The 27,079-nt window shown below is 49.0% G+C and overlaps 1 protein-coding gene and 1 long non-coding RNA gene across 3 annotated transcripts in view; one reads left to right on the top strand and one right to left on the bottom strand.

Moving 5' to 3' along the window:
• The window catches only part of LOC142817976 (uncharacterized), a 59,078-nt gene extending 43,718 nt beyond the window's left edge, over positions 1-15,360 (bottom strand). Inside the window, exon 1 of the long non-coding RNA XR_012895452.1 lies at positions 15,273-15,360. This is a non-coding gene — a long non-coding RNA (uncharacterized LOC142817976). The remainder of the gene's footprint in view (positions 1-15,272) is intronic.
• Positions 11,591-20,145, top strand: LOC119174159 (uncharacterized). Of its 2 annotated transcripts, none has more exons than XM_037424979.2 (4): positions 11,591-11,995; positions 14,579-14,632; positions 16,085-16,181; positions 19,929-20,145. In XM_037424979.2, exons 1-4 carry the CDS (start codon positions 11,792-11,794, stop codon positions 19,958-19,960), a joined length of 387 nt encoding a protein of 128 aa, XP_037280876.2. In that variant the 5' UTR covers positions 11,591-11,791; the 3' UTR covers positions 19,961-20,145. The 2 variants fall into 2 exon arrangements, with proteins under 2 accessions (XP_037280876.2, XP_037280877.1); XM_037424980.2 differs by having other exon boundaries at positions 11,592-11,995; positions 16,085-16,158; positions 19,927-20,145.
• Positions 20,146-27,079: the final 6,934 nt, after the last annotated feature.

Genomic DNA, 27,079 nt, shown 5'->3' on the forward strand with positions numbered 1-27,079 from the left:
CTTTCTAAATTAGTGTACATCGCGTTGATAAGGTCAATGAACTTATCCGGGAATCCGTATGCATGTAAAACATTTAGTATGTAGCCATGTTCTATGAAATCAAAAGCTTTCTCTTGATCTAATGAAACCAACAGTCCTTGCGCACATCGGCTAATGGTGTATTGAATGATGTCACGCGTTAACCACGTATGGGCGTGTATTTCTCGGCCCGGAACAGAACAGACCTGGTGGGGAGCGAATAATGTTGCAAGAAATGGACTGATTCGGCGCACCAAAATGTTAGCCAAGAGCTTGTAATCTACATTGAGCAGGGTAATAGGGCGCCAATCTTCTGGTCGCGTAGACATTGGGTCTTTCTTGGGAACTAGTGTTATACGGCCTTTGTGGAAAGAAGTTGGAAGTGTAATATCTTGGAAACACTTGCGAATGACGCGTGACATAGTTGGACCAATGATAGGCCAGAACTGTACATAAAACTCTGCAGGTAGTCCGTCAGGCCCTGGGGCCGATCCCTTTTTCATTGCGTCTAATGCACCTTTGATTTCGTCATCGGATGGCGGTGATAGGGGGACGTCATTTGACATGTTGGAATTATGAGGTAAATCTGTTAGCAGAGGATGCGAAGAAACGGATCCTGGGTAACAGACATTAGCACCAGATTTAGCTATTGACTCAAAGTGTTGAGTGAATTCCTGAAAGTCGCGCGTACCCGCAGCAGCAGGGGTGATAGAGTTCAGCGAGTGGGCAGGCGAGCCTGGCGGACGAAGCAGAGCTCTGCGTGCATACCTTAGCACCTCAGGGTGCGCACAGGGTGCACGTCTACAGCGCCAAGCTGCAGCCGAGAGTGAAGAAGCGCGCATAATACGCTGGTACCGTTCAACGAGCTCCTCTTGCCATGCCCGCATTACAGTGGAAGGACTGGGATCTCGATTGGCAATGCGTATCTTCTGGATTAACAATGACGCATCTTTCGACATACGGGTGCAAAGTCCTCTGCCCGACGCACTGCAATGATGCCGCCACTGTTCTTTGATGGTGGTGAAAAACATTTATTTACAAAAGAGAGGTGTAGGACCTCTGTAGAGGCCCCTACAGACTAGGTGGAGTCTCTATTCCGGGACCCCATTGGTTAAAGCCGCCGTCTTGGCTCTCTGGACCAAGGCCTGCTGGGCCTGAAGGTCTGAGCAGCCGAGCAGGGCCGCCTCCCAGTCCTCTCGCCTAGGGTTTGGGTTAGGAGTAATGGCTGCGTTAGCTTGGCAGGCCCACACCATGTGGTAGGTGTCTGCCACCTCCCCACAGTGCTGGCACTGTCCTGTGACCGTAGGGTCGAAATGTTTGACTATGGCAGGACATAGCAATGTATTCGTCTGGAGGCGAAGCAAAATGCGCTCCTCTGCTTTCTTCAACCCCCGTGCGGGGGGAGGGTAGCGGCGATGACTTTCCCGATAATAATAAAGAATTTCCTTATATCGGAGGAGAGGGTAACCCTCCTCATCGGTCTCCATCGGCATTGACGAAGGTAGCCCGGAAATGAGCGCTCGGGCAGCCGCATCTGCAGCCTCATTTCCCCGCAATCCCTGATGGCCCGGTGTCCATATAATGCGTTTCGGATGAGGGTCCGTGTCTCTTATGCAGTTGCGCAGTATTGTCTCGGCTAACGGTGATATGTACCCGGCTGTATAATTACGACACGCTCGGCGCGAATCCGTGATAATATACCGGGAATTACTGTGAGAGGCCGCAAGGGCAATGGCGACCTCCTCAGCCTGTGTTACAGAATACGCCCTAAAGGTTAGCCCATCCACCTGTGTGCCCTCGTGAATAGCAGCCGCCGTGTACCACCCCTTGGAGGTGGGGCCAGCAACGTCCACGTAGTACACACCTGGCTTCTGTCCAAATTGTCGTTCCAGCGCCCGAGCGCGTGCGTCACGTCGCGCTGTGTGTTCATCTCTGTCCATTTTAGTGGGTAGAGGTCGGACCAGAAGGGCTGTGCGCCACAGTTCTGGCACTTTGACCCGTTCCTGTTGTTCGAAATCATGTCTTATGTGCAGACGTGCAAGCAGGCGTTGGCCAGAGTTGGTTTGGGCTAGCCGTGTGTACTGGTTTAAAAGATGGGCTTCCTTCAGCTCTTGGTATGAATTAATCACACCCAATGCCTTGAGACGGCTGTTGGATGTAGAGATCGGAAGATCAAGAGCCCGCTTTATTGTCTTTTTAATGATTGCCTCGATTCGTTCTTCCTCATGTTTGCGGAGGGAGAGGTAAGGGACGGAGTACATGACCCTGCTGGTGACAAAAGCGTGCGCTAGCCGCAACGCATCTGTGCACCGAAGTCCCCCCCTCTTGTTGGAGACCCTGCGGATCATGCGACCCACCTGGTCTCCTATCTTCCTTAATTTCGTCAATGTTGTGTCAATCCGGAGCTGCTGGTGAATGTATAGGCCCAGGACCCTGATCTCCTCCGCTCGTCTGATTGGGCCCGCAGGAAGAGTGATGGAGATATCTGTGTTGTCTTTAGGCATGCCTCTAATGTGAAGGAATTCGGATTTGTTGGGTGCGCATTCGAGTCCGCAACGCGCCGCGTAGGTGTGTACAATTTCGGCAGCCTGTTGCAGACTGGTCTCAATGGCACCTAAGTTCCCTTGAGTTGCCCATACCGTAATGTCATCGGCATAGAGGGCATGATGAATGCCCTCTATGGCCGCCAGCTGACGTGGCAGGTGCATCATTGCGACGTTAAATAGAATGGGGGAGAGAACAGCCCCTTGCGGTGTCCCTCTGGTACCCATTTGATACGGCCCGAATTCGGAGTCTTCAATGCGGAGCAGGGCGGCTCTGTCCGATAAAAAGTCCTTGACGTAATTAAATGTGTTCTGACCACAGTTAGTGAGGCTTAGGTGTTCGAGTATGACGCTGTGTTTAACATTGTCAAAGGCCCCCTTCAGATCTAAGGCGAGGATGACCCTGTCGTTATGTTTCATCGCCACCGGTTGGATGACCTCTCGGTGTAGTTGCAGGAGTACATCCTGTGCCGATTTGTGAGGACGGAATCCGAACATGGTAGGGGCGAAAGCCCCTTTCTGTTCAAGATATTCCGAAAGTCTGTCCCGCACCATCGTCTCCATCAACTTGCCAACGCAAGACGTTAGAGAGATAGGGCGAAGGTTGTCTATGTTTACTGGCTTCCCCGGTTTGGGAATGAATGTGACCAGTGATGTCTTCCACTCTGAAGGGACCGATATCCGACCACTCCAGATGGCGTTGATGTATTCCAAGAGGTGTGCCAGCGCAGGATCGGCCAAATTTGCCAGCGTCTTGACCGTGATTTTATCCTTACCAGGGGCTGTTCCTCTACGCATTTTAGCCATTGCCGCCTTCATATCATGTAGAAGAAAAGGGGCATCTAGGGTCTCGTTTTCTTTTCCCGAATATATATACTCCGAACCTCTCGGATCGTGCACCTGGCAGAGATACCTGTCGCGAAGAGTTTCCGCGAGTTGCGTTGAAGTACCCTGAAATCCGTGAAGGGCTCTTCGCAGGTGTCGTTGTGTTTCTCCTCGCGTTTGCGTGGGGTCAATGAGGCTGCGAAACAGCCCCCATGTGCTTTTGCTTGACATCTGATGAGCGATATCATTACATTTGTCTGTCCAGTTTGCATCTGCTAAGTGCGTAGCGTATTCAGCTGCCTGTGTAGTTAGCTCCTGAATACGTTTTCGAAGGGGTCTATTATGCTTCTGACGTTTCCAGCGTCGCGTGAGGCTCCGACGGGCCTCCCACAAATGCAGAAGGTGGTTGTCAACGGCTGGGTGTTCATCCGATGTTCGCACTACGGTTTCGTATTTCTTCTGAGTAAGCATGATGTGTGCAGCCCAGTCTGCGTAATTGCCGGAACGGAGGATAGGCGGTATAGTTTCCGTGCGCATTTTGTCCCAGTTAACTAGTCGCGCTTGTGTGTCCTTCCGTTTGAAAGGATGTGTGGAGAGTGTGACGTTTAGGAGGCAGTGGTCACTGCCCAGGGTCTCCTCTAGGTTAGTCCATGTAACGTGTCGTGTGTTCTTAACCAAAGTGAGGTCAGGACAGGTGTCCCTGGTCACCGAGTTGCCAAGGCGCGTGGGGGTGGCCGGGTCGGTGAGAAGGGTGAGGCTTAAGGTGGAGATAAGCTCCGCAAGCCGCCTTCCCCTGGCCTCCTCGCGTGTGTACCCCCAGAGTCGGCAAGGGGCATTGAAGTCCCCAAGAATTATCAGAGGTGCTCTGTCGGCACATTTCAGTGCACGGCAGAAGATCTCTGCATAGGTGACGTGGAGTGTTTTAGGCGGAGTGTAAATGTTCAGTATATAAACCGCGTGATTTATCCTACGGAGAGGCAGTATCTGCACCATTGTGTAGGAATGCTCCGATTTAAGCTCGAGATCAATCTCCTGCGCAGTGTAAGATTTATGCACCAGAACACAGGTGGATGGGTCCCTTTGAAACGTGTTATAGCCTGAAAGTTTAGCCTGCAAACCTGGCTCTTGAAGGGCCAGCACTGCGGGCATCACGTCCAAATTTTGAATATAGAGGTGTAAATGAGACCTTTTGCGCCGGTCTCGGAAACCTCTGCAATTCCACTGTATTATCGAGAGCGATTCTCCTTTTATCCGTGCTCTGGAAGGAGTACCTGCCATATTTATTGTATTTGTTGAGGTGGGCTAGTGAGCGGTTCAGCGACGAGAGCTGCACCGCCACTTTGCGCATTCTCTATGGAGTCGGTAGATTCCTGCTGTTTTTCGCCCTCCGCTGCACGGAGGATTTTACTGGGGCGCCCTACCTCACGGATAGGCCCTGCACGCCGTGCAGATCTCGGGTTACTGCTGAGCCATGTCTGAATGGATTGCGTTACTTGCTGCGTTACGGTGGCTATAATGAGCTGCGTCTGCATCTGGATAGCCGTCTGCACAGCTTGACTAATCATATTCGGGAGCTGGGCCATCTGTTCAGGGAAATGTACTAGCTGTTCTTCGATATTAGAGACCCGGGACTCCAGATTTTCAATCAAGGCCGAGTGAGACGTTACTGTATTGCCCGAGCACACAGAGGCCGAGTCACACTCGTCATCCATGTGCGGTAGAGGTTTCTCCGCCCTAGCTTTTTCAAGTGCCTGAATTTTGGATGCAAGCTGCGCATTTTGCTTCTTTAAGGACTCCAACTGATTACTCATCTCGAGCGTGAGAGGGTTTGAGGAAGGAGATGACTGTGAGGCGGCCACTGCCCAGCCACTCACCTGTTGGTTTGGAGCACTGCTGAGTGGAGGGAAAACCCCGGCCGGGAGTGTCGGGGCCTGTTTCCCTATTCCTGGCTTGACTTCTTGAGACACGTGCTTGTTTCCGGCTTTCTGTTGCGGTGGTTGCCGCTGTTGCTGGCCTTGCTTCCCCTTCTTCGAAGGTCGGGGCGACCGCTTGTGCCGTGTTGTGGCGGGTCCTGCCTTGTTCGTTGCCTCCGGACGTTGCAGCTTACGGAACTTTCCAGTGCAGTCCGCGGACCCTGTGAGGTGGGCCCCATCGCAGATTATGCAGGAAGGCTGACACTCGTGTTCTCTTAGGCCGTCTGTAGTGGCCCCAACTTGTTTGCCGCAGTATCCGCAGCGCCCGTCTTCGGGGTGAGGGCAGTTGTCCACCCGGTGGCCAACCGTACCACATCTGTAGCACGCCGGGATTGTTTTCTTATAGGTGTGTACTGGGACACATTCATAGTTGTACTGAATGTAACGGGGAAGTCTTCGGCCCACGAAAGTCACCACCGCTATATTTGAGGAGCCAAGTTTTCGGATGAAAGCGATGTCGCCCTCCCTCCAGCGAAGTTTCGGCTTGAGTGAAGCAGAGGTTTCGTCCTCGCGGACACGGATGACCCCTTTGCAACAGTCGCCATTGAGTTTGAGATGGCCACGGAAGGGATATGTCTGTTCCCCAACCTTGAGGTCGAATTCCTTGATAAGCTTGTCCACCACGGATGGGGTCTGAGTGCCACAGACAATGACGTTCTGTTCCCAGACGGGCCAGACGCTGAGGTCGTCGGCTGCCAGGTCACCAACGTAGCGAGCTACTGCAGAACCCACTTCTCCGTGCTTGAAAACCATCTTCAAATCGAGGGTTCCTCGAGGTTTCAGGACCACGATGAGGTCTTCCGAGCGTAAGCGTGGCGTCTGTTTCGGGCGCCACTGCTGTGCTGTCTTCTTACTTCCTTTTGGCGAAGCAGCGCGAGCACCGCCGGGAGTCACTGAGCGGGGAATCCCCGCCTGGGTCAGCGACGCTGTGCTGGCGTCTCCCTTGGTTGTCGGATTTGCCTGTGTCCTGCGTTGCCGTAGACGCATCAGGGCTTGCAAACACTCATCTTCGGTGGGTGGAACATCTTCATCTTCATCTCGTTTTGTGGCGTCGATTTCAGTCCATTGCATGGTTACCGGGTCATACCCGGTGATCTTAGTTGCCGCCATACCCGGGAATCCGAGACGCCAGCTGCGTCGAGCCTAGCCCTTGAAAGGGCCAGCTCAACCGCGGCGTTGCAGGACGCGGTCGGCGTGAAAGTCTCGAAAATTGGCCCACCTGTGGAGAATCGGTGTCCACAGACTCCTTGTGGTGTTAGGCGTCCAATGGCATCAGTTTCGTTGAGGTTCAGCTTAGAAACCGACGGTTCCAGCCGAAAAACGACGGAGCCGATGCGCTGCACGTCCGATCACTTCGCGCGCTTGCAGCGCCCCCCCCTGTTCTTTGAGGCGATCCCAATCAGCTACATCGGCCCCTATAAGCGATGCGCGTAACGCTCGGGATAATTACTCCGTAGCCTGAGAGTACTGGAGGACGCGGCAATCGAGACGCCATGGTCTGTGAACCGTCGGCGTCCCCGCTGGTAGGCGGAGAGATAACATGACCGGCCGATGGTCGCTAATGTACACCGGTGTCGGTGGCAATGACATTACCCCGGTGTCGTGAACGTAGGCAATGAGATTGGGGGATGCATACACGCGATCAATTCGGCTGCTCGACGCTGCTCGACGCCAAGTATAGGCATAATTACTGCCATGCATAATTTGATGAATGTCACTCAATGCCAATTGCTGCACTAGACGTTCGAGTTCTCTGGCATTCCAGTTTGACCGGCCGCGACCCGGACCTCAAACGTCTGCGCGTGAGTCTAAGACACAATTGAAATCCCCTAAAAGTACCACATGTCGGGAATTTAAAAGAAACGCATCAAGAGACTGGAAGAACGCGTTTGAGTTCTCGCGTGCCGCTGGGGCATACACGGCAACAAATCTTATTCTTAACGAAAAAAAGGTGCAGTCGAACGCCAGCACGCTTCCGAAGGCATCGAAGGAAACATTATGGTCACGTAAAAGACCTCGGTTAAAAATAACGACTCCGATGCCAGTCGAATGCGTGCTGGCGTACGAAAAGAAACAATCAAAATTGAACGCGCGCTTGAAAGCGAGTACATCAGAAAGCTTGAAAAAATTTGTTTCTTGCAGGAACAGCAAATCACAGTGCACTGAACGTGCAAAAGCCAATACCTCAGCCTGTTTTTGTGGATTTCGGAAACCTTGAACGTTAAAAGTAATAATTTTTAGAGTAAGAGCCATGGGGAAAATGAAAACATAGCATAGAATCACGCAAATGCAGGGGTACCTTTATCAGGTGCGGGAGCCAATGCCCCGCAAGTGGCTGAGTCATTTTTTCCGACCAGGCGATCCACCGGAAGCTCGGGGCCTCCGGGATCGCGTCGAAGTCCGCAGGGGACTTCTGTCTCTGGTGGGGGCTTCCAAGTCACGAGTAGTTATCCGGTGGCGTTTCGTGTCCGGGTTTTTGAGCGAGGATGGTACAAAGACGTCTCCACTGTCCTGGCTTAAGTCACTGGGGCTGGTGTCTTCGTCAATTTGTAGGGGCGCCTCACTCGCGGTGCTGTTGGAGTCCTCGTTAATGCAGGCGTCGTCGTCTTGAGATGTAGACTCCTCGATGACACCTGAACTTGTTGTCGACAGAGCAGCAACGCGAGGAGCTTCAGATGCAATATTCCCATCCGAGACGCCGTCCTCACGAGGCGCTTCGTCAGACGAGGGCTTGGCCTGCGATTCCTCAGAAATGGCCACGGGACGCGGGGAACTTAAGTTTTCAGTACCTGGAGGGAGTACCAGGCCCGGAATCGTTGGGGACGCAGTGGGCGTCTGGTGCAGCGTTGCGATTGGCACACCTTGGTCGTGGTCGGTTACCGCGGCTCGCGTTGCCGAATCGTCGCACTTGTTCTTAGATGGCGTTCCTGGTTGAAGTGGAGGGAAATCCTTGGATGCCGCCTCGGAATACGATGGCCTGATGGTGCAGGCCACGGTGGCATGCGGGTCCCCACAACGGCGACACGGCAGCGAGCAGCCTTTCCCGTCGTGGCCATAAACGCCGCACCTTCCACAAAACGGAGCTGTGCAGTTCATGCGGAAGTGCCCACTGTCTCCACATCGACGACACACTCGCTGGATGCCTTTATAGTCACAGGTTACTCGATGGCCCGCGACCTTGAGGTAGTTGGGCACCGGTGACGAAGCCTTCATTTCCATGCGGACGTATCGCGTCCCAGTGGTCACGGTTGGGCGCGATCCCATGAGTCCTCAGGTGATGTGCAGCACCTTCCCGTAGGGAGAGAGTGCTTGTGCGAGGACTTCGCTGGGTACGCGGCACGGCAGGAACAGGACGGTCACTTGGGTCACTTGGGGTCCCAGGGGTACGATGGCGACGCGCTCTCATCGGATGATAAGGTGCGACGCGTCTACGATTTGGGCCAGTGCGGCCTCACTGTTGACGGTAACTTGGTAGTTCCGGCCTCCGAAGTGCTGAACGCAGTATACTTCTTCGATTCCTACTATTGAAGACGTCGCGTCAACGACGTCTTCGGGACTAGTCCCCTCGGGGACGACTACGTCGAAGGCTAACGCCTTCTTCGGGGGCTGGCTCGCCATGACGGGCGTCCGCCAGCCCAGGGACGCCGTGAGACGCTAACAACGACGTGAGACGCTAAGACGCTCCTTATGGCGTGGCTTGTGCGTCCCTCGTGGTGCGTCCCAGTGGCACATACCCGAAATAGGTATAACACTTGACCTCCAAGGTGGTGCCAGTGAGAGATTTCTTCTGTGCGTTGTTTAACAATAAAAAATAGTGCTCAATGTACATGCCAATGGATGCTAATGGGGAATGAGAGACATGAGCATTCGGCTTTTAGTCAACGCGCACGCTGCGATCCCAATTAGCAGCCATTGGCATGTACATTGAGCACTATCGGACAAGAAAGGGATGCTACATTATACTCGCTGGGTGTAACCTCCTTAGCTTTAGAAAGGTTTAGCGAGCGTTGAGCCGCAGTGCCATGAATACAATGAACTTGTATATACCATGAATGAACTCAAGGTGGTTAAAAATGAGAAGTAGATACGAAGCGCAAGCCGTAAGAAAGTAAAAGCCGAATTCTCCTGTCTCTCATTTCCCATTAGCAGCCATTGGCATGTACATTGAGCTCTATCTGGCAGGAAAAGGTTGCTACGTTATACTCGCTGGGCGTAACCTCCTTGGTTTTCGAAAGGTTTAGCGAGCGTTTGGTCGCAGTGCCATGAATACAGTGAACTAGAATATACCATGAACTCGAGGTGGTTAAAGGTGGGAAGTGGACCCAAAGCGCAGGCCGTAAGAAAGTGTGCGTGTGCCACCTCTCGTTTAGTCCTTGGAATGTCCGCTGGATGGCGGTGCTTCTATATGGGGAATATATGATAAAAAGATGCGAGATGGTGGGACTTGGAGTGTTGAATAGATGAACGAACGGACACACAAACAGATGCATGGATGGACGCATGAACGGACGCAGGGGCGGATGCATGAAAGAACGCAGGGACGGGCGCACAAACAGACGCATGGACGGTCACACAGACGGACGCATGGACGGACGAATGCTTCGCCCCACTCTCCATCATTCACTCCGTGGATATGCTGCCATTTTTTTCTTTTTACATGTACTCTCAGTCTCTTCAGGGCTATGAACGAAAGGGAAAGCAAATATGGAAAGGTATAGTAAGTAAGCAGATTACACTTACACACACACATGTAAACTCTTATTTATATACATATTCATATACATATACATACATATTAGCACTCATACACACATATGACATCAAGAGCTGTTAGTGCTCATTTTTGTTTGCCCCGCCGTGGTGGTCTAGTGGCTAAGGTACTCGGCTGCTGAACCGCAGGTCACGGGATCGAATTTTGGCTGCGGCGGTTGCATTTCCGATGGAGGCGGAAATGTTGTAGGCCCTTGTGCTCAGATTTGGGGGCACGTTAAAGAACCCTAGGTGGTCAAAATTAGCGGAGCTTTTCACTACGGCGTCTCTCATATTCACATGATGGTTTTGGGACGTAAACGCCCCATACCGATCGATCATGATTTTTGTTTTACCTGAACTGCATATTCATATACACCCAATAAGATCCAAAATGTAGGTATTGGTTACCAATTTTTATTATGAAGCGTGAAGTTTCGAACTAAAACAAACTGCTTTAGTGTAAACATGGTACAATATAAACATGCGGGTATAAACACTATTCCCCCAAGCATATAGGGGTACATTGTTTCAGTGTGTAACAGGGGCACAATGAAAGCATTTTTGTTCATGTCCAAATGATACCATAACTGCGAATATAAAAAAAATAAAGAAGATAGTTTTGTCTGTAATGCTAACAAGTTATTTTTTACGGAGCAAGTGAATACATCTAAAAAAGAGCTCGTAGTGATGACCTCACTTATATAATTCCACTTATTACTATTAAAGACTCAATTTTCAAAAAAACGTCAGTGCAAAATATATGCCCTGTCTCGGTGGTCTAGAGGCTAAAGTGCTCGGCTGCTGACCCGCAGGTCACGAAATCGAATCCTAGCTGTGGCAGCTGCATTTCCGATGGAGGCGGAAATGTTGTAGGCCCATGTTCTCAGATTTGGGTGCACGTTAAAAAACCCCAGGTGGTCAAAATTTCCGGGGCCCTCCATACTACGGCGTCTCTGATATTCGTATGAAGGTTTTGGGACGTTAAAGCCCACTTATCAATCAATTAGTGTAAAATGTGTAATCCTTGAGTGCTTGTGTGTGTTCATGTACATGAATTTCATCACAAAGCGTGTCGCGGTGTCACTGCTGCACAAGCCAGTCGTACGTATGTTCATGATTCATGGTATCTACATTATAGCCCCAAGCCTGGGTCGGCTCACCGAGGGTATATATATATATATATATATATATATATATATATATATATATATATATATATATATATATATATATATATATACGCTGAAGTGGTCAAACGGCCTTGGTTCGCTGACTATCGTAGTCACTGCTCCAGTCTACTGGGAACAATATTTAAAGACATGAGTGTCGAATAACACGTCCATGCTTACGCTTACCGCAGCGGCGATAAAGTCGAAGCTGCGGTGTTAAGTTTAGCTTGACATGCAGTGTAGCGTAGCTATCCCGTTTCTCGTGCTTATCTGGGACTCGTTGCCGCGAATGCGTAGGATGGCTCGTCCCCGTCGTCCTGTGCGCAGTTTCAGCTTGAAGCTGCTGTCTTCCATGCAGCACTGTACTGGGATCTATTTCAGTTGTGAAGCCTCATCCGAAGACTTTTACCTCGGTGGTCTTAGATATTGAAGTATACCTCAAACTACACTCGATAGCGAGCCAGAGTTTCCCACATTCGTGGCATACATTGGGAACGGCTGGGACAGAACCATGAACGGTGACTTCTTGACGACTGCCTTTCCGGTCGTCTTGGTTCTGTTTGTGACCGACAAGTACGAAAAAGAACAGACGTTCACTCTGGAGGTGTTTCCCGAGTTTAAGCATTACAACATCAGCCTGTGGAGCTCCCGCGGTGGCGAATGCGGATATTCCGCCTCATCGGACCTGGTTGATTGGAGACGAGAATACCTTGAGGTGCGTGGTTTAAGCTGGCATGTATAGTAGTCAGTAAGCGTAACATAATGCTGTGACGCGTGACCTAAACTACTTTGACTGGTGCCAGCCGCAAAGCGATGGGCGCTGTTGCCAATATATCTCGATCGGTATGCTTGGATAGCTTGTCGGCATGCATGGGTAGCATCTCGGCAACAGAACCCAAAGATACATAGCGCTAGCATGAATCAAACTCTTTCAGGACCCGCTGCAGAAAGTGCATGTTGAGCTTGCCGGCCGTCATCAAACATAACTTGTTTTCACCTAATATCAGCTTGCTGACAGTCATCAGCAAGTACATCGCCGGGAGGTGGATGGTGGCGGGGTGATGAGTTGAACTTATAATTACCCTTGAGGTCTCATGTTCTGCTATGCTAGTTTTTTAAGCATTGGAGCAGCTTTCAAGTAAAGCACATTTAGATAGAATATTAGGTAGTATGTGGGTCGTACGTAGCGTTTGTAATCTACAGTAGAAATGGAATGATGTTTATTGATTATTGTGTTACCCTTTTTTTTAACTTGAACGTGTTAGAAGGCGATGAGGTTTCGCCCCCACTCTGTAACAGCTGAGGTTCTGAACCGCAATAAGTGAAGCTGCGAGCCTCTTTCGTCATTCGTTATGTAAGTTTTTGTGCTGTTTACTTTCCTTATGCAACCATCAACCAACTACTTCAAGCTTGAAGCCTCGGAAGCTTTGGTTCTGTACCAATACCTTATGTTATACTGTATTGTTACCTGAACACAATTGCAATTTTTGTGTAGCATGTTACAAAATGCAGGAAAGCTGAAGTCGTCGGACCCTTAAGCTTAAGCAGTTTTATTGATGCGTGATGATATAGATATACAAAATTTAAATATTGTTGGCTACAGGTGAGGGGCGAAATGGCAGCGACTACTTCCCATCTGTTGCTGAAACTGCTCGACATCAGATGAAAAATAGCGAAAGTATAATCCTGTGTGAGAGGAGAAGATCACGTATGACGTATTGTTCATGAGTGTAGTGGACACACTTCCACAGAAGTGTTGTCTACCAATATGGTATGTGGGGTTTAACGTCCCAAAAGCACCATATGATCATGAGAGACGCCGTAGTGGAGGGCTCCGGAAATTTCGACCCCCTGGGGTTCTTCAACGTGCACCCAAATCTGAGCGGACGGGCCTACAACATTTCCACATGCATACGAAATGCAGCCGCCGCAGCCGGGATTAGATCCCGCGACGTGCGGGTCAGCAGCCGAGTACGTTAGCCACTATAGACCACCGCGGTGGGGCGTTGTCCAGCAAAGCATTGGCTACAATATGAACGCGATAGCGTCAAAGGGCTCGTGTTGCAGAAATTTCGGTGTCGGCGTGGTTGGTTGTAAGCTCGAAATTATCTCCATGTGACCCAAAGTTTGAAAGAAATGCAAATAAAGATAAATAAAAAAGAGGGCCTGACTGGGGATTGAACCCGGGTCGTTTCCGTGGCAAGCGGGTGTCATACCACACATCTATGCCACTTTATTTTTTATTTGTTTTCAGTTAAACTTTACACAAGTGATCATGCGTTAAATATTACAATACACAACAAACATGGCAGAATAATTACTACGACCGTCAAGCACTGCTAAAGCACGTCGCACCTAAACATTCCTTCATCGTAAACAGGGCTGCTACCTTTCTAACCATGATGGAACACATGCATTTGTTCTTACTATACCTTGAGAAACGTTAATACGCTTTCTTTGCAATACTGCCACGTGGGTTTCCTGTCAGTGTCACAGTGAAATCCAGCCATTAGAGAGCGCCACATACTGTGCAAGGCGATCATCACGATTAAATCAAAAGGTAATCTAGCATCATTCTCTATTGCTACGTACTCGACCCCATAAGGGTCTAAGGAAAAATTTTTTTAATTGTGCCCTGTTAAACATCTAAAAGTATATCGCTTCCGAACCGTGTAGGAAAACGTGGTCAATTACGTGTTAACGTGTTACGTGAAAACGTGTTACAGATTAATTAGACCGCGAGATTCCCATGGCATATAAAAGCCACGCTTCTGAAGGAAGGTTCTCACAGGAAGTGTTCCGGTGTGTAGTGCAAAAAGTTCTTTTTTTTTAAATCCAAGAACCATGCCGCTGCTTGTGAATGCAGTGAAGACACCTTCCTCTGCTGGGAAATGCAGTGAAAGTTACACTTATGCTTTACGAATACACGCATAATGTATACATGCATCGCAGTACAACATGTAATATTGCCGTAATAGTAGGTGGTACAAGCGTACATTGCCACAGGGCATCGAAACACGGAATTATCATAATGACTTCATAGTTTAAAGCCAGTGACCCACTACAAAAGGTACATACGTTACTGCACTCTTAAGGCCACGCAGTGGGTGCATAGCAAGTTCGAAAAGATTTAATACACAAAGTGTTGAAGTACCCACAGAGTATCGCTATTGCGTTCAACTCTTAAAAACAAAATATAAGGGTCCCCCAATTTTTTTCTCAAGTTCACCGATTATTTGTCTGTATCCTGCATAAAGTCAGTGGCGCCTTCTAGCATCGCCTTTCTCTTTGCTTGCAGTCTTCTGCTGTTGTCCGGTATGACGGTTTACCGGAAGGAAAGTACTGCATCACGGTAAGTAGTATGACGAAAAGTTTTAACCGCTGTCCAAGTTGCAGGTTTGGTAGCAATGAATTTGATTTCATGTTTCGAACATGTGTTGAACTAAAATGACGAGCGCCTTGCTATAGAACTGTAAAACAATACTTTTCTTTCTTTTATGGAAATAGTACTGTCGAAGTAAAGGTGTCGTATGAGGCACGTAAATGGAAAACATGCAAGTGCAGTCTAAAAAAAAATATCTGGCATAAAAACATTTTCTGAGGCACTCTGGAGTTGATCATGGAATAATTGACTGCGCAACGGACTAGATAAGAACAGACAGTAGAAAACACAGCACTGAACTCGCAACTAAATTTATTTATCAAAAAAGAAAGAACACATATACAGAACTATTAGTCGTCAAAGCTGACCACGTGTGTTGCAGCGCAACGTGAGTGGTCTTTTTTTACAGTTACTTGTATTCTTCATCAATAAGTGTGATTGATGGATGGCTTTTTCACTTGTCGTTGGGTCTAATAAAAAACCAGCTATTTCATGCTAGCGCTGATCAACACGTCTATATTTGATAATGGCTAAGCCAGTCTACTCTCTCCACTTTGTTGAGGCAACGAATGCGTAGGCCAAATGGGATGTTACTTAAACGTACGCTTACGATAGCATGAGTTGACGCTTTCGGGTGCTGCTGTCACGTCCCATTCGGTAGCTCATTGCAGATCATTCGGATGTGTGTCCAAGCTGCAGAAAACCACCATCAAATATAAACATATTGATCATCACCAGCGTAAAATAGCTGAAGCATTTTTTATTAGATTCAACGACAAGTGCGAAAGCCATTCATAAATATGTTTTCTAAATGAAGAGTGAAGGTATTTGTTTTTCTGATAACTCATGTTGTGTTGCAACCTATGCGCGCATGCGCACAGTGTTGGTGACTCATTGACGTTTATATATGTTCTTTTTTTTTTCAAAAATAAACTTAGTTGCGAGTTCAGCGTTGTGTCCTTTCCTTCGTTCTGTCCGTATGTTGCGCTGTCAGTTATCTCACTACTGCTGTCTAGCCCAGCTCGCCATTCTTCTCTAGAGTTGCATGTACCCAAAGCACAGTATTAATGTGGAACACGCCTTTCTGAGATAGTCTGGAATGATGGCTCAACGTGCGTTAGCAGTTTGTGCGTTTCGCCAGAATGCATGCCACCTGGATCACATAAAATGTTCGCATTGAATTGAAACGTTCTTTTCATGTTCATGCTTGTTTCCATTTCCTCGAGCGCTGCGTTCTTGGTTGTTGTTTTATTTCTTTAAATGCACAGTGGTGACTTAGCACAGGCTTACTTGAACATTTTGGGGCTTTTTATAGTGTTCTTGGCATTTGTGTAACTTGTCTATTGCAAAAAACAGCGAGAACGTGTTCTTTCTTTTTGCCCTTCATCGATTCTCGGTAGAAATATCCACTTTGTGTTTCAGGCTCATCCAATCACGGACCGCTGTTTTCCTTCCGATTTCTGCCACAGACTGGCTACCCCAACTTTTCACGTGAAAGGGAAGTTACGTCCGTTCGTTCGTACGTTTGTTTGTTTGTTTGTTTGTTTGTTTGTGTGTGTGTGTGTGTGTGTGTGTGTGTGTGTGTGTGTGTGTGTGTGTGTGTGCAAAATCTCAAGCGTGAGTGCCTTTTTAGATGTATATACGCAGTTATGCGAACAACAGCCGGTGAGCTTCTTAGCACATACGTAACAAGACGACTGTTTATAGCACAGTCATAAATCCAGGCTTTTTAAGTCTCTTTTTTTTTCTGAAAGATACCACCGAGACTTCAATTGGGAGTGTTTTCGCCTTCACCTCAAGGTAACCAAACTGCGGCAGTGCGATAAAATGAATGTGATGGAAGTAAAAAATAATGGACGTATCAGTGAGAGAAAAGAAGACAACAAGGTGGATAATAGCCTAAACAAGAGTGGCCTATATCATAGTTGAAATTAAGTACAAGAAAATGATGGGCCAAGGCCAAGTCACACGTGGTACAAAAAGTCAACAACGGATAGACTCCAAGAAATGAGAAATTAGTGCGACAGATTTCTATGCACGATTTTACCTTGGGCTTAAGAGCCAGCGGTTATTCAAGGTAGCGTGCATTTAATTATGAATGCACGAGATTTTTTTTGCTCTACTTCAGTGCTGCAAGAGCAGCGTCGGCTGATCTTGTGGACCCGTGGTGTGGCGCGAGCCAATGGGGCCCTCAAATAAAGGCTCCACCAAACGAGGACGATCATTTAGGCCTACACAAATAAATATTTTTCTCTCTTTCTCTTTCTCTCCACTTCGATCAAGCATTACGTGGCCGTCACATCCAGTATTGAACCCACGACCTAGAATTTGGTGGAGTGCTTTTGACGGGTCTTTCATTAGCAGATAATACGCCATCCTGAAGGTTGAAGAATTGCAAACAAAGTGAAGCTAGGTGGAAGGGGCATTTCACAACGGCCAGTCCTCTCACCACTCCTCTTCAACAGTGCTATGGTTGACCTCTCGGAAGACCTAGCCGAGATCCAGGGCATCGGTGACACGATCTACGCGGATGACATGACATTTTGGTGCGCGAGAGGCAGTGACGGACAAGTCGAAGCCACTCTCCACGAAGTTGTCGACACTACAGAGCGCTTTCTAGAATACACGGGCGCCGGTGTTCTCCCAACAAATCAGAGTTTCTTCTTTACAGTACAACTAGAAAGGGAGCAAGCCGCAGAAATGAAAACTACCCACCGATATTGACATTCATCTCTTCGGTCACTATATCTCTTCAGCAAGTGTGGAGATCTAAGTCCCAAAGTCTCTTCCATTCCAATCTTGGAAATCACACTTGAAGAGGTGGCCACAAATTGTTTAACCATTGCCCCGCCGCGGTGGTATAGTGGCTAAGGTACTCGGCTACTGACCCGCAGGTCGCGGGATAAACACTTAGTGCATATTCTTTATTGTATGATGTTACTGCAGAAGTTTAAATTATAGATCACTACAATGCAATCGATAAAGTTGAACGTAACTTGTTTCAGTGAAGCTTTGCCATATGGCTGCGTTTTGTGTTATGGCTAGCGCCGCTTTGGTGGTATAGTGCGTAAGGCACTCGGCTGCTGAGCCGAAGGTGGCGGGATTGAATCCCAGCAGTGGCAGCTGAATTTTCGACGGGGGCGAAAATGCTGTAGGCCAGCGTGATCAAATTTGGGTGCACGTTAAAGAACCCTAGGTGGTCGAAACTTCCGGAGCCCTCCACTACGGCGTCTCTCATAATCATATGGTGGTTTTTGGACGTTAAACTCCACAAATCAATCAATCGTCATTGTGTAATGGGCAACGTGCTATAAACCACGACTAAGCATCCACGAAAACTGTTTTGAACTCGCTATGCACACACTATACGATGTCTCAAGGGAATACACGCAGTACCGTGTGTCCTTTGTAATGGCAAGCTGGCTTTACATCCCAAAGTCGTTATGATAAGCACACGTTCTGACGTCCGGTGGCAATGCACGCTTGTACCACGCAACATTAATGCGATATCACATGTTGTATCGGCAAGCCCCTATACAGGACGCACGCGTTTGTGAAGCACTTTAGGCCGCGTTCACACTGAGCATTCTGGCCGCCGAAAGTGCTCCGAATCCGGTTCGGCGGTGGCGAGATCCGCCGAAAGGGCCCTCTCCGCGCCGATCGCTCTCGGACCGATTTTTGCGGCGTCTGCCACCGAATCGGTCACCGCGGACCAATGGGAGCGCTAGTCAAGGAATTTTGAAAAAAATGCCGCCATATCCACGAAGTGAATGATGATGAGTGGGCGAAGCTCCGGAGGTAAACCTGGTAAACCATGAATCCTCCGTACATTTTGCCCACTCGATTTTATTGCAACGCTCCCCCTAGCGTACGTCGCCGCACTATATCGAACGATGACACGCGCCATATGTGGCATCATTCCTATTTTATAACACCTCGCATCTTTCATAATCAACTACACGTACCGCCGTCTAGTTTATAACATCTTGCATCTTTTGGACGGACGGACGGACGGACGGATGGATGGATGGATGGATGGATGGATGGATGGGTGGATGGACGGACGGACGGATGGACGGATGGATGGATGGATGGACGGACGGACGGACGGATGGACGGATGGATGGATGGATGGACGGATGAATGGATGGACGGACGGATGGACGGACGGACGGATGGACGGATGGATGGATGGATGGATGGATGGATGGACGGACGAACGGATGGACGGATGGATATGGCTGTACCCTTTAGATCGGGCGGTGGCTAGCGTAATACTTAGGACTGAACGAGAGGTGGCTACATACAGGGGACGCACAGCCCACGCCTTAAGGAGCTTCGCTCCTAAAATGGCGGCCAAGCCCTACTCACTTGTTATGCCGCAGTGCACGTAACTGAATGTTGAAACCAACGGGAGTCTAACCTACTCTGTGCCTACTTCGCCTCCGTATTTCGTGAAAGAGGTGACCGAGCTTGCTGTTGGCGTGACCGAGCTTGTTGCGGTCTTGCAGAGCAAAACGAACCCACCAATGCCGCTGGCGTCGGTGGTTTTTCTGCTCTTCGTGCATTACAAGAGAGCCACTTGCCAGCAAAGTAAGCAGTACTGCCTTTTCTTGCTTTTTGCGTACGAGAATCGTCGAAGTATGCACCACCGGATACCGTAGCAGCGCTTGCGAGCCGCGACAACAACCGGGTGACAGCGCATCCATCCCGCGTTCGCCCCGTAGTAGATGGCATATTCGGCGGCGCGGGGCGCGTCCAGTGCGAACGACGCTGCGTTTCGGCAGCAGGGGAATTTCGGTCGCTGTAGAAAGCGGATGTTTCAGTGTGAACTAGGCATTATAATTGCATTGCATACGCAAGTGGAGGTGTGGCTGTGTGATAGAATACCTGCTTTCCGCGCAAACGGCTCGAGTTCGATCCTAATTCGTATCCGCAAATTTTCATTTTCATTCGCACCTTTCTCTCTTTGTCGCTCATAACCAACGACGCTGACACTGGAATCTCTGCGAAAGGAGTTCTTTAACACAATATCATTAAACGGACAGAGACAAAAAGTGTAACGTGTGTGCTTCACCGTATTCCTCTCCCCTTCTAGTTTGAGTGCTCAACATTTATGCCTTTACTTTCTGCATACTTGGACCTCGACCCTTTAGCGCTGCAAACTATTCAAAATGATCTATCTCCATCTAGCTCGAGTTTCCAATTTTGTAAAAGCACAGCGTCTGTTAATCTTGATCCGCAAATTCATGCTGTGCTTGCGCAGGAGTTGGGAAACCAGCAGGACCACCGGCTTGACTGACAGCGAAGATTTCTAGGCGTCACCATCGATGAGGAAAAATAATTGTCAACGGCTGTAGCGGGTAAAGTCTGGCGAGTCGGAGTACGTAGCGCGACAACTATCACTTGAGAAGAGGAAAACACCTATGACCTACGGCAGTGGTTCTCTAGTTTCCAAGTCTAAATAAACAACCCAGCTTGTATACATGTCTTCGTGTGATATATTTATTGCGTAAGCTAGTTAGGTAATGAATGTCGCGTTAGCGCACTGTTGATTTAATACTAGCAAGATGAAGTCGGCCACCTCGTTTCTATACAAGTAGCTATCAGACTGAAGGTTATTTTTGTTCATTAGTGCTTGGGTTGATGCATATCACGGATGAACTTGGTCCTATAACGCGTACTGTGCAAGCCGAGCACCGGCGTCACCTCTACAGAGCTCGAAGCAAACGTTAGCCTTTGCAGTTGCATGGTCCATCTAGCACACTCTGTGCGTATGTTGCGTCAACGTGTTGTTTACGCTGGGGTTCTAACGTATGACAAGATAAAATAAAGAAGTATGAATTGCTTATTACCTCCATTTTCGCCCTTAGAAAGACGAACCCGTCAAAGAAGACAAGACAAGCGCTGTCTTCTATCATATCTTTGTCTTATCTCAAAAATTAAAATGCGTGTATACTGACCAACGCGCCCAGCAACAAGTGTTTTAAGTGCGAAGCATTTTTATGGGGATTTAGGTGACTTTGGGCATATCTATCTATCTATCTATCTATCTATCTATCTATCTATCTATCTATCTATCTATCTATCTATCTATCTATCTATCTATCTATCTATCTATCTATCTATCTATCTATCTATCTATCTATCTATCTATCTATCTATCTATCTATCTATCTATCTATCTATCTATCTATCTATCTATCTATCTATCTATCTGTCTATCTATCTATCTATCTATCTATCTATCTATCTATCTATCTATCTATCTATCTATCTATCTATCTATCTATCTATCTATCTATCTATCTATCTATCTATCTATCTATCTATCTATCTATCTATCCACCTACGACGTTTAGCTCTCCTGGCCGTTTTGATAGTGGTATCAATACCAAATTTGGTATGTCATAACATGACTGTATGAAAACATGAAAATCGTAACATGTATGTCATGAATGTCATGATTTACATTTTATAGTCCTGCAGCTCTTGCGGTGGTTTCGTTCACATGGCATGTTGCAAAACTGGTATGGTATGACATGATTGCATGGTTAACACAAGCGAGAGACCATAATATGAAATAATGAGATGCGTGTCATGTAACAACATGATTACATGGCACGCTCATGATGCGCTGGCGGCCGTTTCGCTAGCTTCACTTATACAAAATTTGGTATTACGGGATGTGAATGGATGACGAAGGTATGATATTAGTGCAAACATGATAAACATGAGATGCGTGTCATGTAAGAACATGACTCTATGCTACGCTCATGATGCGCTCGCGGCCGTTTCGCTAGCTTCACATGTACCAAACTCGGTATTACGTGACGCGAACTGATGACATAGGTAAATGACACGTCCAAACATAATAATCACGCATGCGTGTCATGTAACATGACTACATGCCACACTCATGATGCATTTATGGTCGTTTCGCTAGCTTCACATATGCCAAATTTGGTATTACGTCACGTCAATGAATGACGAAGGTATGTGACTGGTGCAATTATGATAATCATGCGATGCGTGTCATGTGAGAACTTGACTACATGCCACCGTCAAGGCGCCAATACATTTCGACGTGACGCTGGGCGCGTGCTCGCTGCCGTTCATTTTGTTGCGTAACGCCGGCGTTGCCACGCTAGGCGCCGGTCCGGCCATATACTCCCAGGCGCGCGCCACGTTGCGTTGCTTTCACGCATGCATGTTTCAGCGCGTCCGGTGTCCCTTCGTCACAAAAAGAGGGAGACGCGGTGTTGTCTGGGTAACGAATCGGAAGAGAGAGAGAGAATAAACATTTATTAATAACAAATGTACACTGAGCCTTCTTTGGGTGGGGCCCTCAGTCCAGGGCTCCATTGTCTTGCGCGACCCTGCGAGCCCGCTGGACCAGCTGCTGCTGTTCCTGCCGGCGTAAGCTGAGCAGTGCAGACTCCCAAGAGGAAGGGGTGGGATTGGGAATGGGAGGCACGCCCTGTGGGGCAGGGCATTCCCACGTGGAGTGGTACACCGTTGGTACGGATCCACAGAAGGGGCAGTAGGAGGGGTAGAGAGTCGGATGAAAGCGATTTAGCATATAAAGGCAAGGAAATGAATTGGTCTGTAGTTGCCGCCAAGCGACAGCATCTGCTCTGTTAAGTGAAGGATGAGGGGGAGGATACGTATAACGGCTCTGTCGATAGTGCTGCAGCGTAGCGTTGTAGTTTAGTGGTTCTGTCGATGCGTCGTCTGGATTGGACAGCTCTTCCAATCGAGCCCGGCCGGTCAGCTCTCGGGCGACCGCATGAACGCGTTCATTACCATGGAGAGAGGCGTGTCCAGGAGTCCAGAGGATACGCACAGGACGTAATGCGGACGGTGAGACAGAAGAGAGGATATTGTGTGTATGTGAAGCCACAAGTCCTTGAGCGAAAGCACGGCAAGCAGCTTGTGAATCTGTTACAATAGTGACAGGGGAGTCATGTGACAGTGTCGTAGCGTAAACAATTGCCAGAGTGAGAGCTCCCTCCTCTGCCAGACCACTGTCTGTAGTGCGAAGTGTGGCAGACGCCACAAGGGCGTCTGTGTCATCTGTCACGGCTAAACACATGGCTGACTTTTCTGGGTAGCGTGCTGCATCAGTGTAAAGTACTTGTAAGTCTGATGTACCATCACCAAAGACGCGTGTCATAGCCTGAACTCGGGCACGTCGACGACCGGCGTGGCGGGAGGGATTCATATTGCGTGGAATCGGAGGCACTTTGATGAGTGCGCGGACAGTAGAAGCAAGTTTATATCGCGGTACTTGTGCGGGTTTTTGAGGAATCGGGTAGCCAAGACGAGACAGGATGGCGCAGCCCTGACGGGTCTGCCTGAGCCGTTGGAGCTGACTGTTGTGCTGGGCCTCGATGAGTTCGGTTATGGTGTTGTGGACTCCTAATTGAAGGAGGCGTTGTGTAGATGCGTGTGGAGGCAAGCCGATAGCCGCCTTCACAGCTGTCCGTAGAAGGATGTCCATCTTTTTTATTTGAGCTAGAGTGAGATTGTGAAAGGGAAGATGATAGGTGAGCCGACTAACTATGAGTGCTTGTACTAAGCGGAGGACATCCTTCTCAGAGAGGCCTCTCCTGCGATTGGTGATGCGTTAGATCATGTGTGTAATTTGAGTTATCTGCTGAGCCAGAAGGTGTGTAGTGTACGAGGCCTTGCCGTCGGACTGAAGGTAGAGGCCTAAAATGCGAATTCGTGGTACCAGAGGGATAGGATGGCCATCAAGAAACAGCGAAATGTCAGGAGAATCAGCGGTTTTGCGGCGCCGCTTGTATACTAATAACAACTCCGACTTATCCACTGAGCACGTAAGGCTGCCGGCCGCAGCATAGCCTTGTACCACAGACACAGCTTCTTGTAGGGCGTCCTGAATGGTTCCGTCTGATCCTTTGGTCGCCCAAATTGTAATGTCATCTGCATAGATGGCATGCTGGATGTTGGGAACCTGTTGTAATAGGGAAGGGAGTTTAGCCATAGCCACGTTGAACAAAGTGGGCGAGAGAACCGAGCCCTGTGGTGTTCCTCTGCCTGCGAGACGAATGACGTCCGAACGGAGGTCTCCAATCCCAATAGTGGCCGTGCGGTCAGAAAGAAAGGACCTGACGTAATTGTAGATACGTGAGCCACACTGAGATGAAGCGAGATTGTCAAGAATAAGGTCGTGGGAGACGTTGTCAAAAGCACCCTTCAGATCCAGAGCCAGAATAGCTCGGACCTGGTTTGAAGTGGGGCTATCCAACACGTCCTCCTTAAGCTGTAATAATACGTCCTGTGTAGAGATACCAGGACGGTAGCCGAATAGTGTATCAGGAAAAAAGTGATTGTCTTCGAGAAATGGTTGTAGTCGAGAGAGAACAACGCGTTCAAAGAGTTTAGCTACACATGAAGTTAAGGATATAGGGCGAAGATTCTGGAGGGATAGCGGCTTGCCAGGCTTTGGAATAAGTATGATTTCTGCGTGTCGCCACTCCTGTGGTAGCGTGCCGTTTTTCCAATGTTCGTTGTAAAAAGCGGTTAAATATTCGATGGACTGGTCATCTAAATTACGCAGAAGTGTGTACGTAATCCCGTCTGTACCGGGTGCTGTGTCGTGCTTAATGCTTTGCAAAGCTGCCCTAACCTCTGCTTCTGTAATGTCCTCACCTAGAGGCGTATCGTGTACGTGTGGATAATCACGGTAGGCGGGACGGGGGCCCGTGGATACATAGTGTTGCTTTAAGGTGTGCAGCAGAGTGTTATCGTCGAGCCCTGATTTGTGGAGAATGGTGCGGATTGCGTTAGCAGTGTGTGATTTTGTCTGCGTGGGATTTTAAAGAGCACGGAGTATACGCCACGTTCGAGGTGTACTTAGTGAGCCGTTGAGTCGATCACAGAAGTTATGCCAATTGTTGCTAGTGAAGATGTTCGCATAGTCCTGTGCCTCAGTAGCTAGTTTGGCGATTCGGAGACGAAGTTTTCGGTTATGTTTCTCTCGCCGCCACCGCCGTGTCATGCCTCTGTGGGCATCTCAGAGATGTAGCAGATGCCGGTCCACATCGGGCGTTTCTGTCGTCGCAGCGATGAGTTTGGTAGCTCTTTGAAAATCGGAGTGAAGTTGTAATATCCAAGCCTCTAGGGAAGGAGAGTCCTGATGGGTAGTTGTACGATTACGCCTAAATGCATCCCAATTCGTTAGTTTTATGATACGCTCTGGGGCACGCGTGGCTGCTACTTGGAGCTCTGTAGTTAGTATATGGTCATCACTGCCTAGATTCACCATGAGGTTGCACCAGGTATGGTGACTAACGCCCTTGACTATCGTGAGGTCGGGGCATGTGTCCCTGCTCACACTATTACCTAGGCGAGTGGGTTGATGAGGTTCTGTCAGCAGGGTCATGCGATGAATCGCGAGAACCTGTGCGACTCGTCGGCCTTTAGGCGTTTCTGCTGCGTAGCCCCAAGCCGGATGGGGGGCATTGAAATATCCTACAATAACTATTTGTTTACCCAACTTGCAGATTTGTGCGAATAGATTACCGAAGTCATCGTTCCTGGTGTTAGGTGCACTGTAAACGTTAAGCACGTACAGGCTGCTACTGGAACGAGAGCACGGGACTAATTCGAGAAGTACGTGTGAGATGGAGGTGCTTTGAAGGGTGTGTTCTATGACAGTGACATGCTTAGAAACTAATGTAGCTGTGCGATGTGGTGTATTGTTCGTTACGTCCGTGTATGTGGTGTAACCCGGAAGCGTAGGGGTACATTGTACTTCTTTTAACGCTATGACATCGGGAGTAATCTGCTGCGTCGCAATGAATTGCATTAGAGCTCCGCGTTTCCTACGATACCCCCTGCAATTACACTGCCACACACGTAGGAGTTGAGGGGTGTCACGCGTTGACCTACGGTTTTTCGCCATGATCATGCAATAGCGGGGCCTCGGTAGTAGACGGAGGCATTTCGGACTGCGCTAAATCTTGGTGGAGGGTGGTGGGAAGCCGGACTGCAGCAGCTGCGGCTGTTGGGACGGTTTTTCGGGACGGTGATAGGAAACGGGAGGGGCGTATGTAAGGATGCGGTCGCTGTGTTTCACGTGTCGGAGACGTGGTGCGTTTTGGTGCAGATGGCGAAATATCAAGTTGGCCAAGTGCAGCCGATATCTGCTGTTTAAAATCCGTTACAATCTGCTGGACAGCAGGTTGCAGGGCCTGCTGGATTAATTGTTGGAGTGGAGCTGTTAGTTCAGCCATAATGCTATCCTTCATGTTCTGCATTTCTACCTGCATCATAGTTGCGAATTCGTTCCTTAAAGAAGTAGCCATTTCGTTCAACGCCTCTCGTGTGCAATAGTCGGATCGTGCCGTAGTTGACGACATGTCAGGGTGAAGCTGAGTGTCTACTGACATGGGTTGTGGTAGTCTAGGTGGTGTTGGTTGTGGTGTTCTTTCCTGCGTTGATGTTTGTGTGAGGGAGTGGGCCTGGTGTGGAGAGGGAGGGAGAGGAGGGAACTGCCCTGCCCAGCTTACCGTTTGAGCTTTTTTGTGGGAACCGCTTTGCTGGCCATGATGATGCGTTGTCGCGTCCGTGTGCCAGCCTTGAGATCCCGGCTGGCCAGCGAAACCACTCCACGATGACGAGTTTCCTCGCTTGAGCCCCGACTTATCCCTGGAATGGCTCCTTCGCCTGGCTGCACTCCCGGACGCACTGCTCTGCCGTCCGGGGCTGGGAGATGGTGACTGGGCCTTCTTGGTGGGAGTAGCTGACCGGGGTGGTTTGCGTCGGTCGACAGGTGGCAAAAACCGCTTTGGGCATGGTTTGGCAGCCGTCGGGTGGTCGCCACCACAAAGCATGCAAGAAGGGCGGCACTCGTGGTTGTTGGGTGATAGTGAATCCCCGCACACTCGACATTTCGGTGTGTCAGGAGGCTGTGGGCACACATCCTCGTGGTGTCCAGTTTTGTTGCACTTTCTACAGTGGGGAATAGTCCGTTTGTAGAGGTAGCAGCGGAGAGCCTGTCCGTACGCGTTCACGAAGAAAGGGACTCGCTTGCCACAAAATGTGAGCACCATTGCTCCGGAGTTGCCGAGGCGTCTGCACGTAAGGACCTCGTAGCCCGGTACTTCAACTTCTGTCAGGAAGTCGTCTGGTGTGATTTCATGGCCTATTTCGTTGACCACCCCTTTGCACGAATTATCAGGCGCAATACCATAAGAGGTGATGTCGTAGGTTGCTGCGTGCACTGTAATTTTGGTGATTTGTCCAAGTGCCATGGCGATGTGTTCAGATGAGGTGCTTATTGTTAGCACATTTTGATTTTCGTCAACTCGAAGCTTGATATCAGGCTTCTCACTGCGTATATTTGCGGCATGAACTACGGCGAGAAGTAATGTCTTGGGGCTAACC

Source organism: Rhipicephalus microplus, chromosome 5, assembly GCF_043290135.1.
Source record: "Rhipicephalus microplus isolate Deutch F79 chromosome 5, USDA_Rmic, whole genome shotgun sequence".
Taxonomy (NCBI): Eukaryota; Metazoa; Arthropoda; class Arachnida; order Ixodida; family Ixodidae; genus Rhipicephalus; species Rhipicephalus microplus.

What these genes read in the sequence shown, in the direction of transcription:
- LOC119174159 (XM_037424979.2), top strand. Translation starts at nt 11,792, where the DNA reads ATGAACGGTGACTTCTTGACGACTGCCTTTCCGGTCGTCTTGGTTCTG. An exon ending in AAGGAAAGTACTGCATCACG is followed by an intron (nt 14,633 to 16,084) that starts GTAAGTAGTATG and finishes TTTGTGTTTCAG; the next exon opens with GCTCATCCAATCACGGACCG. An exon ending in GAAGTTACGTCCGTTCGTTC is followed by an intron (nt 16,182 to 19,928) that starts GTACGTTTGTTT and finishes GTGCTTGCGCAG; the next exon opens with GAGTTGGGAAACCAGCAGGA.